Source organism: Globicephala melas, chromosome 18 (genome assembly GCF_963455315.2).
Source record: "Globicephala melas chromosome 18, mGloMel1.2, whole genome shotgun sequence".
Classification (NCBI taxonomy): Eukaryota; Metazoa; Chordata; class Mammalia; order Artiodactyla; family Delphinidae; genus Globicephala; species Globicephala melas.
This window is the reverse complement of record NC_083331.1, coordinates 69,697,473-69,710,747: the sequence shown is the minus strand read 5'-3', so window position 1 is coordinate 69,710,747 and position 13,275 is coordinate 69,697,473. Positions and strand designations below refer to the sequence as shown.

General features: G+C 37.0%; 1 protein-coding gene across 6 annotated transcripts in view; it reads left to right on the top strand.

Moving 5' to 3' along the window:
- Window positions 1-13,275, top strand: part of FGF14 (fibroblast growth factor 14) — a 637,037-nt gene that overhangs the window by 609,967 nt on the left and 13,795 nt on the right. For all 6 annotated transcript variants that reach the window (XM_060287772.1, XM_060287768.1, XM_060287769.1 and 3 more), the window contains one exon: window positions 11,477-11,675. In XM_060287772.1, the coding sequence (XP_060143755.1) occupies window positions 11,477-11,675 (199 nt within the window). The remainder of the gene's footprint in view (window positions 1-11,476; window positions 11,676-13,275) is intronic.

Sequence of the window (13,275 nt, the reverse complement as noted above, 5' to 3'; positions counted from 1 at the left end):
GCTGTTCTTCTTGAAGCATTTTTAACAGCATTATTAAATCAAACAAAATATATGTGAATGGCCTTTGAAAATCGTAAAGCTCAATACAAATTAATATTATTCAATGAATATGGCATTTTAGGAATATTGTAGAACCTACTTGTACTTCCTTCATTTTTCTATGGAAGCTTGCATTTTATAGGTTGGATAAATGGATGGTTTTGATTATCTATTTGGTTTTGGTTTTGTTTATACAAATAAGTGGTTTTGACTGGGTACGTTTTTATTAGGAAAAATCCACAATGCAAACACACACAAAAAAAGCTTTTATGGAAAGTTCTAACTTAAAGTGGAGCTTAAAGAAAAGAAAGTAGAAAAAGCTTGTAGATGCATGTAGAAATAGGCCTAAGGAGAGAAGCATGCAGAGCTGTAAAAATAGTTTTAAAACATAGTTCAAGGAGTTAGGCGGAAGAAAAAAACTGATGAAAACAAGCCCATGTTCACTCATAGAATTTGGCAAAGTGGAAGTCACAGTTAAATATTTGGCATTTTTATATTCAGTTTCTCAAGATAACACGGGCCAAAACTTACAAGGAGATGAAAGAAAACGTTGATAAAGGAAGATAAAGCAACCAGACTCAGTTTGGGTAGGCATGGTAAAATACTGAATTGATCTAACTACAAAAACTAACAAACTCAATGTTTTTGCACAGCAAATTCTGCTCTTGTTTTGGCTAACAAAAAATTCTAGTGCAATATGAATTGAAAATGTTTGCTACTGTATGTGATAATATCTTGGTCTGGTTAAATATAAAAGAGCTGAATATTTTCTGCAGCATTTGTTCCACTCAGGAAATCTTTGTTGCATCACCATTCCCCACTCCCACCATCACCACCACCATTAGTACCCTGATGGCTAAGAACACAGGTTTTTTTTGGTTTTTTCCCCCAAAGCTTTAGAATCCCTTAATTATGCACTCATTTCTTAAATGCTATCTCCCTTGATTTCTTCCTTCTATTTCTGGTATATGAAATGTCTGAGGGACCTAGACCAGGTAGAAGGTCACACCAGATCAAGTCCTAATCCAAACTCAACACTCAAGAGACATTAGGGAAATGGAATGAAATGGAAAATAAAATAAACACTAATATGGCTGATAATTTTAAGTAATTTATCCAGTGGATTTAATCATCTTTTCTACTCCTTCCTTGAGGGTCATTCATTGGAGAAATTTTGTTCTGGAACTATTTTACTTCTCTTGTGGTTGCCCTGCCTGTTGTCAAGCCACATTTCCTGTCTTTGATTCCGTTTTAGAGTTATGTATACTAGGCTGACCAGGTATATAACCAGTGAGGTCGAGCCGAGGTCAAAACCTCAGACAGCCTAGGATCCATTCCTGCGCTGCCACTTACTAGCTATATAAATTCTCACCAAGATACTTAACTTTAGCATCATACTTTGTTAAAAGGAATAAAATGAGGTAATTTGTGTAAGGCATTTAGCATTGTGACTGGCTTACATTAATAAAAAAAATAATAATTGCCACTAATTCTCACTTTAGTTCTCCTTTAATTAGATTTATAGTCACATCCAACCCTATATATAATAGAGCGATGGTCCCTAGACTATTTGTGGTGAAGGATAGTAATTTTTAAATTTTCCAATCTTTTGCAGAGATATACTTTCAGAAAATATAATCAAATTAAGTTACTAGAAAATATTTTAAGTACAAAATAAAAGTCCAGAGTTTTTATTTTTATATTCAACAGTTAGTAAAAATATTTTGTTAAATTGCTATAGAAGTTTATAAGTGTTCTTTGCTCAGTTTTGTACTTGTTTCATTGCAGACCAGAAATAAATAAATTGTAGATAGGTACCAGTTCATGGATCATGCTTTAGCTATTACTATGATGTGGACTGTGCAGTAGACTTTATTATTTACCTTTTGAATGAGGTAACCTCATTTCTAAGATGTTCAAATGCTTACTGGTATTATCATGCTTAGTGTGTGTGTGTGTATATATATATATATATATATATATATATATACAAATTCGACTTTATGTAATACGTGTGCTGTAACAAAACTACACGTCACTAACTGAATCTGAAAAATCCTTAAAATAAAGGATGAAGTAATGCTAACACTCTGACTTCGAGACATTTACTAATCTCTGATGAAGCCTCTGAGAGGCTTCATCAGACCAAGAAACTCTTTGCATATTACAGTATGCATCTGCTATTATCATGACATTATTCACTCTGATTGTTCAGAAAATTATTAAAAAGTCATGGCAGCACTTCTCCTGGGTTTCATCACATACATCCAGTCTGATTCCTTTCACATAAAGCACTATCAGTTTTATGTTTCTCTTTTAGGCAAAGTTATATACAATTGACCCTACACATGTCGGAGAAGTCTTCTGTTGAGGAGTTGATGTATGACAAAACACCAGAACACATTTGATCTAAGAGCTCAGTTTTTAATCACGAGACGCCCCACCATGACATCGTCATCCCATTCCAACCTTTCCCTGGGGAATATAAGACTGCAGTGAGTTAGAGGGGTGGTTGGCAACAGAGGGTAGCCAACTCAGTTTCTGTTTTGTTCAGCGTTTCTTTAATTGATCAGTGGGGAGGGGAAGGAAAGTACAGCTTGGTAAAGGGGAGAAGAGATTCATTTTGAGTACTCCTATGTATTCTTGTTTCTTGTTTTTTTAAACTCTTTTAATAATACACTTTTTCCCCTTTAACAATTATATCCTAAGACATGTGACACTTTTGCCAAGATGACAGCATATGTCATTCATTACTGTTTTCCATCTGTGTTTGTTTTCATATGTAGTTACATGTAGATAAAGAGCAGCTGTATAAGGTACAGTTTTAACTGAATAATTCAGTTGAATTAATTATCTGTATCAGTTATCAATTCCTTAATGACACCATGTAGCAAACAATGAGTGCTGAAGCGGCCTATAGCAGTTAAGTGTATTAATGCTTGTGCATCTGGAGTCATATGGAGATCGGCTAGGTGGCTCTGTAGATCTTGGTAGGACTTAATCACCTGTCTGGAAATAGACTAGTTTAGGTTGGGCAACTTGGCTGTGTTCCACGTGTGTCTCTTCTCCGGCAGGCTAGCCCAGGGGTGCTCTCAGGGCAGTGGATGAGTCTGAGAAGACAAACCCATTTGTACAAGTGCTTGTCAAGCCTCTGCCTCCTTCACCTTAGCTCATAGTGGGAAGACACGTCACATTACATGCAAGAGAGCTTTGATCCAGGGAGGGTGAAGAATTCAGGCCATTTTTTGCAATTGATCACATATCTTAAAAAGTGCATCTCTTCCATTGAATGACAAGTGAGTAGGAATAGTTAAATTATTCATCTTGATGAAAATAAATGTACTTGGGCAAGTTAGTTAAACCCTCTGGGTTCAGTTTCTTCATTTCTAAAATGGGGATAATAGTAGTACCAATCTCACAGGATTATAGTGCGGAATAATTAGTTGATTAGGTAAATGTGTAGAACAGTGCTTGGTATAGACGTATGCACAGTTTGTTAGCTGTAGTTGTTAACATTATTATTATTACCATTATCATCATCATTATTATTTTGAGGCATCACTGTTAAGCACTGACAAATTGTAAGAATGGTATGTGGTTGTATTAATACTTTCTTAAGCATATTTATTTTGTGATTTTTTTGCTAATATTTATAGCACTGATACCATCTGTTCATGTTACAAGCATTATTATTTTAGGAATTACACATGTCTGTATTCTAGAGAAAACAGATTTAACATTATAGAACTAGTTGGCACATGTTTTAATTATAATCTTAAAGCTTCTTATTTAAAGATATACTGCAAGTACTTTATATTTTTGCTTCCATTTCCTTGCTTTAATAAATTTTATACTAATTTTAAGATGGTAGAAAGCTTATGAATAATGCCAATTTATTTGATATTTACTAAAATTTTGTGATCATATATTGATATCAATTTGTTCTGTATGATAACAGGAACATATACCAATGCTTCCCAAGCTCTCATATGCATACGAATCACCTGGGGTCTTGTTAAAATGCAAATTTTGATTCTATAGGTCAGCCGTGGGGACTGGAAATCTGCATTTCTAACAACTTCCCAGGTGAGGAAGTTGCTGTTGATCCCTGAATACCACGTTTTAAGTAGCAATGACATATTTAAGATTATATATATGTATGTATAATATATATAAAAATATATATATTTACATTAAATAAATAAAATAAATTACTTAATATGAATCATAACAAATAAAAGTTGTTCTTGCCACAATTGTTTAAAAGCATAATGTCATAAAAAGAAAATACATATTAAATATAACATAATAAATTAAAATATAATATTTAGTAAATGAAATAATATGTCTAAAGATATATATATCAAACATCTCTAAATGTCAAATAAGGTCTTTACTGGCGAAACAAAGCCTTCATTTACAATTTTGTTTCCCCAGAAACTAAGTAACAGCTTCTGGTCCTATAAATACAGGGACTTGTGGAGACTGTTTTGTTGGTGGGAATATACTCAAAATCACTGGGTCCTATAATCAAATAAAAGCTGCCTCTTAAACATGTAAAACATTATACTTTTTTTCTTCCTGTGGGCATTAGTCACAGCCTGATACTGTACACATTTGATTATGTAGAATTTCAGATAAATAAAATGCATTAGTCAACTAAATTTTCTACGTTTGAGCGTTAACTACAAATTATTTTTTGTTTCAAAATTCATGACTATAAAATCTTCCAAAAGGTCAGAATATTCTTCCCTTTATATGTAATCTTAAGAGTGTTCTGTACTTCTTTTTTAAAAAACTGGGTAGTGTCAGAACAGTATCATTAAAGGATATAATTAATTTTATTTTATTTATTTTTTTAAATATTTATTTGTTTGTTTGCTTTGGCTGCACTGGGTCCCAGTTGTGGCAGACTCATAGTTAGAATATAAATTTGTCTGGAATGCTTCTTTTTATGTTTTCCCTTCGAAACGGTGGTGGTGCTGGTTTACAGGTTTACTAGGCAAACCTGTAGATATTAACCAAACATAATTTTCATGTAGTTGTAGATAAAAACAAAAGAGATGCAGCAACTAAATGGAATTTGTGGACTACTACGTAGCTAACTACTTTTACAGGAAAGCCCAGGCTCATAACACACCGTAAAGGCTTTTCCAGGGATGAAACTCTGATGAAAATGCTGATTCAAATTGTATGCATTTGTATACATGAACATAAGTGCAATCCAAGCTTAATTTGGGAATATTTGAAACTAGATTAACAACCTTAGATCACAGTTGACAAAATTTTTTAGCAAAGGACCATACAGTCAATACCACAGTTTTTGCAGGTCATACAATCTCAACAACTCTCCTCTGCACTTTGTAGCATGAATTTGGCCATGGATTGTAGTTTGCCGACCACTGGGTTCGATTCTCAAGGTCACTGTTAGCTATTAGGTTATGATTATGCCGAATTATCTGGGTTTATGGCTTATTTATTGGTTACAAATTATGGAACATGGGTCCTCTATTCTCTCCACCCCCTCCTCTCATCCTAAACTGAGAAGCCCTGCTTGGTGCATGCAAATGGCCCATCACAGTATTTTCTTAAACAAAGACATTTCCCTCAGAAGAGGAATTCTGCTGCTACTGTTAAGATAATAAGTACACCACAGATGGTCCTTTCATTTCAAAACAACCACAACATAAAAGGAGATATGAAATTTTTGTTTAATTGTTGTGTTTTTCTATTCTGTTATTTGATGATTTAGTTTGGCAAAGTTACAAACTAATATTTAAGCTTCTGCTGGAACTCAACTGCTGTTGATTTCTGTTGTGATGGTGTTGGTGGTTCTAAGTATAGGCTGGGCAAGAAGAGAAAAAGACACATCAAACTCCTTATCTATTTCATTTTGGCAGTTTCAAAGAGTTTATATTTGAGCTTAAATTTAAATAAGTCTTCTCATATTACCACTGCCAGTTTTAGAATGTTTCACTGGCACAGTCGTGGTATGACTCAAATAGATAAATACCATCAGTTAGGTTAGGGCTGCGTTGGTAAGCCACCTGGGGTTCCTTCTTTCTTTAGTACTTTTCTTGCCACTCTACATTGGAGGTCTCACACTGGGTGCTCAGGGGTCCACCTCAGACCATTGGTCTGTGCTACACTGAAAAACAAGAACAAAGAAATAGCCGCCACCATACAAAGGAGATTTTTATCCAGAAATCTGGATTTTTTACTTCCTTTGAAAAACCAGGCAGAAATTTTGCAGATCTAAGGTTTTTATTTTCCCATGAGAACCGTCACCCTTTCTGCCATTCTGTCCATCCCCTCAGCTCTGAGCCTGAGTAAGGGGCATTTATCCTCACATGGTGCTGTGTTGGGCTGCAGCCTGCAGGCCTGCAAGCCCTGTATTTGCTCAGCTTCTAGACCTAGGAAACAGCCCGGGAGTCAGTGATAGAGAAATCAATGGTTTAATGGACAGGGGGAATCTTACACCTCTGAAGCAAGATCCTGGAGCCAAACCCCACGGTGTTTGGCAGATGGCAGGCAGGAAGGGCAGCAGTCTTTGCCCCCTGGGGGGAGGGGGAGGTTACCAGTTATAGGGGGAACTGACATTCGGTTGGCTCATCTGTTACCAGGGAAACTAGCAGAGGGGCATGCCTCTCCCCGCCCCTTTGATAAGCTATCAGGGCGGAGATGTTTTGATCTAAAGATTAGAACAGTCACTAGCTGGGACAGGGGCAAGTACGTAGGAAGGTCAATCAGGTGAGTAGGGTGTAGGTGAAGCAGGCCCTGGTCCAGGGGGGAATGTCCTGAGAGCAGGAAAGCAGCCATCTTGGGGGGCCTGATCATAGAGGCTAGGTGCTCTGATGCCGCCAGCCTGCTTCACTCTCGTATCTGCCTGGTCAGTATAGGCATTTGAGTTTGTGGCTCCAGCCACAAAGCTGATCTCTGGGGATCTCATCAATTACTTTTTTTTTTTTTTTTTTTTTTTTTTTGCGGTACGCGGGCCTCTCACTGTTGTGGCCTCTCCCGTTGCGGAGCACAGGCTCCGGACGCGCAGGCTCAGCGGCCATGGCTCACGGGCCCAGCCGCTCCGCGACATGTGGGATCTTCCCGGACCGGGGCACGAACCCGCGTCCCCACCATCGGCAGGCGGACTCTCAACTACTGCGCCACCAGGGAAGCCCATCAATTACAATTTTTTCCAATCCTACCTATGGGACTATTCACTCCATCTATCCCTCTAAAGCATATTGTAGGATTCAAACACAAAACTATGACTCTATCAATTGTACAGTTACTATCAAGAGCATTTTTGCTTGGGTTATGTGTGTTATGTTTTCTTTATTTGGTCAAAGTCACATTTTCCTTGCAAGGAAATACCTTGTAGAAGTTAGTGCCAAGAAAAAGAAAAGATTTTCTCTCTTTAATAATTTGTATTACATAAAGCCTTTCTCTTTTTGTCTCAGCTACCAGGAAGTTCAGAACTCAGTTTAATAATGTGTCATAATTCTGGTGGTATTTCTCTCCTTATTTTATGCGCCCTTGATTATTAAATTAATACTAATTACTAACATGAATACACAACTGCACATGTCCTACAAACAGTTTTCAAGTCCATTTTGCAGGAGATTGGTCTTCAACACATCAGTATATAATAAGTGTTACTAACTTCTCAAACCATCCTCCACAAAGACAACAGAATATAAAACACTAATCAGACTATATTATCATTCCCTTGCTTATTCAAGAACTCTGCATATCTACCTCTTGCTTATAATAAGAAGTCTAACCTGTTTATCAGAGTGCCCAAGACCCTTTATTACATTTCTGTAACCTAGCACATCATTCTGCACTTCGGTCCTCACAGAGTCCCAGTAATGGACTAATGATAGTTTTCCAAATGTATCATGGCATTACCCACATCTTGTCCTTCACAGTACCATTTACCCCACGTATAGTCCCTCTAGGAAGGTAAGTTTACCACAGCAAATACTGCACTGTACTAGCATTTTTAAGCACAAAAATTTTAATAAAATTCTTCCAGGAAGAATCCTGTTCATTTTGTATATGTTCATTTTGGTACATCTGAGGCTGAGCCCAACAGTTCATACAAAATTGTTCTCACTGACTAATCATTTAACTAAACTTTGGTTTGCAGAATTGTTGATAGAATTGAAATAACTGATACAGGGTTATTTTTGACTATAAATAATGGAAAGCCTTTTTAGAATAAATATTGAGTGCTTACTATATGCCAGGTCCTCTTCTAAATATGTAATGCGTATTGATTCACTCAATTCTCCCAACCACCATATTATCCTATGATTTTTGTTCCCATTTTAGAGATGAGGAAACTGAAGCCCAGGGATTAAGTCATTTTCCCAAGGACTCACAGCCAGGAAGGAGTGGGGTCAGGGTTGACCCCAGGAGGTCTGTTTCCACAGATGACATTCATAGTCACCCTGTCTCCCATTTGCAGATTGAAAGTCTATTTGTCCCTTATGACAGCAAATAAGTAGTAACCAATCTCAACTTCCATTAGTCCTACCAGTTCTCATGAGAATGATGGGATTATTTTGAACTCCAATATTTCATGAGCAGATTGTATTCTTGAAATGTCTAGAGAAGTCTAGCAAAAAGCATTAGACAATAGTAACTTTGAATGTAGTGTGTATGCATGTAAGTATGTGTATGCACATTAATTATTTAACCAAGAATAAAGAAGGGTGAAAAAGTACCAGCCAGTCTCCACCATCACAATCACCTGAAGGCAGTGGCTCTCACTGTGGAAGACAGAATCACCTCCCTCTGAAGTTACTGGCACAGCTTGTAGAAAGGGGATGTGTTATTGACTTGCTTGGAGTCTTAAGATGCAAACATTTGATTTAAAAAGACTTAGTGACAGAGACATACCTAACGACTTCTTCCACATCAAGGGTCTTCATTCTCATTCATATTCAACTTAGTCACTTTAGAGTAGAGACAATACACTTCTAATTGCTGATGGTAAGGCAGGCAGCATCCTCCATGTTTCGTACATTACGGCAGGGGGGATCCGTTGATTATAAGGAAGGGTTGATCACCCTATGGACCTGCATTTCCAAAGCTGGAGGCCTTCCTGTCTCGAGATTAAGGTCAGTCTTCAGTGGTCCTCTTAATAAGGTAAGGCTCTGGGCAGAGACCTGATATCTTAGTCAGCAGGTGCCAGCTCCTCTCCCCACTGAGTGACGTACTGGGTCAGCCTTTACCATACCCACTCCCAGCTGATTCTAAGACCGGTTTTAACTAGTATTAATCAATAATATGCTTAGCTGCCTTGGCTTGTCTCAATAAAAAGATAAAGGACGTGCCAAAGTCTAATCTGTTTGTCCTAGAAGGTACACGCTCAACCAATATCTTATATTTATGAGTCTTAGAGCATTCCATTTTATTTTCCTCACCACAAATGTATGAACACAGACCCTTTTATCAGTCTTTCCTCTGAAGTAGGGCCTGGAGACTGACTCACCGAGACTATCATTTATTAGTCAGAGAACTAATAGGAGGATATTTGGAGAAATAAAACTTTGCGGAAGACCGGAATATTTATTTGGATGGTATCTAATTCAAACCTGAGGTAGCATCATCTCGAAGAAATGAAGGTCTACATAAATTCCTTTGGGAGGGGGCTAAACCTGTCTTCTGGCTGTTTTAATCTCATCAAATTAATAACTGGAACTATCATCTTTGTCATAAAAAGCACCTGCCATTAACAAAACCTGTTCCCCTTGGAAAACAATTTAACTTTCAGTGAATTAAAGTTATGGGGCACTCTCAATAAATTGCATCCTGCAGTTAACACTCTCATGGGAAATACTGAAAGAACATTTCTACAGACAATAATGTCACATTCCTTATTATGGCTAGCATAACTTTAACTCTTAAAGGTTTTATATTTTTAGACCCTAAAGGATATGTTTTTCAGAATGTGTATAGAAAATAACTTTCTTAAAAGAAAAACAAAAGTTACTATTTTTTGTAGTCATAAAAATCTATTAAGGTGAAAAAAAATTAACTACCTGATATTTTTAAAAAGATAGTGACAATAAAGTTCTGTTTTGCCTCTGTATTTCATAAACATGGACGAGCACAGTGTTGAGCCTATTTAAAATAGCCACAAAAACTAGTTAAGTGACTTCCATGGTCTGTAACTAGGAAGGCTGAATTTTAAAATTATTTTTCACAAAGGTCTATCTGAAATGCCTTTGTAGGTTAAATTTTAGAAGTATGTAAAACTCATCTATGAATATTTGTGTTATTAATGATAACCATAAGGTAGCAAGCTTTGTGTTATTCATCAATCAGTGTAGATAATGGCTTTGAGAGTCGTTAACTCATTGTACTCGTTCCAAAATTTCTTTTTTTTTTGGCTGCGTTGGGTCTTCGTTGCTGCGCTCGGGCTTTCTCTAGTTGCAGCGAGTGGGGTCTTCTCTTTGTTGTGGTGTTCCAGCTTCTCGTTGCGGTGGCTTCTCTTGTTGCGGAGCACAGGCTGTAGGCACGTGGGCTCAGTAGTTGTGGCTCACAGGCTCTAGAGTGCAGGCTCAGTAGTTGTAGCACACGGGCTTTGTTGCTCCGCAGCATGTGGGATCTTCCCGGACCAGGGATCAAACCTGCGTCCCTTGCATGGGCAGGTGGATTCTTAACCACTGTGCCACCAGGGAAGCCCTCCAAAAATTTTACTCAGGGCAGCTGTTGATGATTCTCTTCAAGAGTTCCAGGGGGACTCTGAACCATGGATTAGGTCGTGATTTTGAGCTCCTGTCACTGCGACCAGCTAACATGACACCTGGCCTCTGCTCCAGGGGCTAGTTTGTATGCCAGCTGATTGTCAGGGACTTAGTTTGAGGTGTCAGCTTGTCTCTTTGTAGGTAAAATGTATCACCCTGTAATATCAGTGACCTAGTGAACAACTGGCAACAGGGTATCATGTAATTACTCCTATGGAAATATTGAAAGTAGTCTATACCTTACACGTATATTTTATTTTGTTTAGTTTGTTGTGAATACAGGATGCTACTTTATCCTGTTGTTTCTGTTTATACTCTGGTTGAATTGTATTCTGTTCAACTGAAATTATTTTGAGTTTGCTCCTGTATTCTAATTTCTAATTAAAGGACATCCATACTTTTGCCTATACACACACACACAAACACACACACACACACATACATGTGTGTGTGTGTGTGTGTGTATATATTCCCGAAAGTAGCAACTTCTTCTCTATTCACTGTATGTTGATAAATGTATATGGACAATTAATACCTGCAGGAAGAGGTACATCTGGCCATCCCTGCCCAAGGGCTGACTCGTTGGCCATTGTGGGCAAGTTTATGGAAGAAGGAAGAGGAAGCATGAGGAAGCTCCCATTCCTTCCTCTAACTATCATTTCTTCCTTTTCTCTCAACAGGAACTTTTTACCCCTGAATGCAAGTTTAAAGAATCTGTTTTTGAAAACTATTATGTAATCTACTCATCGATGCTGTACAGACAACAGGAATCTGGTAGAGCCTGGTTTTTGGGATTGAACAAGGAAGGGCAAGTTATGAAAGGAAACAGAGTAAAGAAAACCAAGGCAGCAGCTCATTTTCTACCCAAGCCATTGGAAGGTGAGTGTTATGGGTGTTTTATCCTTATCAGATTTATCACACATTTATCTTTCACACTGATGACTCTACCATGGCCACAAGGAGCCCTCATGGAACGCTGGAAATGTTCTTTATCTTGATCTCAGTGGTGATTCACGGGTGTCTTCATAAGCTATGCATCTAAGATTTGTACACTTTACTGTATATATGTATATGTGTGTTATATGTATATGTGTGTATATTATGTATATATATATATATACATACGCATATATTCCATTAATTTAAATGTGTCCATACTCATTTCTCATGTCTCAGATCCTCACTACCCCAACCTCTCTAGCCTCTAAATAATTTTAATTTAAGAAATTTAAAATCTGCAATGACATTATAAAGCTGTGACTATGACAGTAGGTATACTAGAAAAACTAAGTTTTGCGTATTATGGAATGTTTGAGTATTTGCCCATTTTGCTATTATCTAGCTGAAAGTAACCACGTATTTGTGAATTAGTATAATTACAGGAAATATAAAGAGTTAATAAGTTGGCCTTTAAAGAACTTGTTGATATTAGATATCTCCCTTCCAAGCTGCATAATTGTTTAGTAAATTCAAATGTGGCTTGACCTGCTTTTACACTCAGCTGTAAGCAATGAAGCCTTCAGATTTACTTTGATTGGATTTCTGGAGAGGAGGCTACAAAATTTTAATTAATCAGAAACATCTGCACATTTCTCATTAAGGATTCTACCGGAATTTTATCTGTGTAACATTTGTTTAGGAACTACTAAAAGAAATTGATATTGAGGCTTTTCAAAAGTGTTTTTCTATTCAAATGCTTTTGTTTACCTTTTGCAGAAAATCAGACCTGCAATAACTAAGTAAACGTTTGAAGCCAGCTTACACGGTTCGATTTTTCTTTTTGTTTCTTATTCCTACAGGAAAGCATTAGCCATCAAGAGAAACGCATATTGGTTTTATAATCCATATTGTCTTTATAGGAATAAGATAATTTGAAATATTGGAAGTTAATTATCTGTGGATATATAATTCAGCTTTCAGTCTGCCTAGGTTTGGAAAACCAGTCTTGTTGGTTAATACCATCTTTATAATGTCAGTGATATTGACTATATCACTCTTAACTAAATTTGCCTCTACCACGAGTCATTGAAACGCAAACAATTAGCCACCAGGGCCTATCTAGGAAAGGAAAAATTATTCCAGTCTGAAATATGAGTGACTTATTCTCATTCTACGACAGATCATAAGGAAAATGAGAATAAAAATAAGAAATTAGAGGGTTTCTCTGTTCTTCCAAAATAACGTATCCATGATTTGGCTTTACCACTTCAAGTGAACTTTGAGACCGTCAGATATTCAAATGCGAGTGAAAAAAAATTAAAAACTAAGTCCGTAGCAACTCTACAAAAATCAGGCAAAATCTGGAAACCAGCTATTTAGTATATCCAGCAGGAAATATCTGAGACCCTAAAGATATGGGGTAGTAATATCACTCTGCATTTTATTAATACACTGAACTGTTGTGTGTGTATGTGTTTGTTGTGTGTTTATGTATACAGTAAGAAGAGAGAAATAGAATTTTCAAAAAACTAGCAGACAG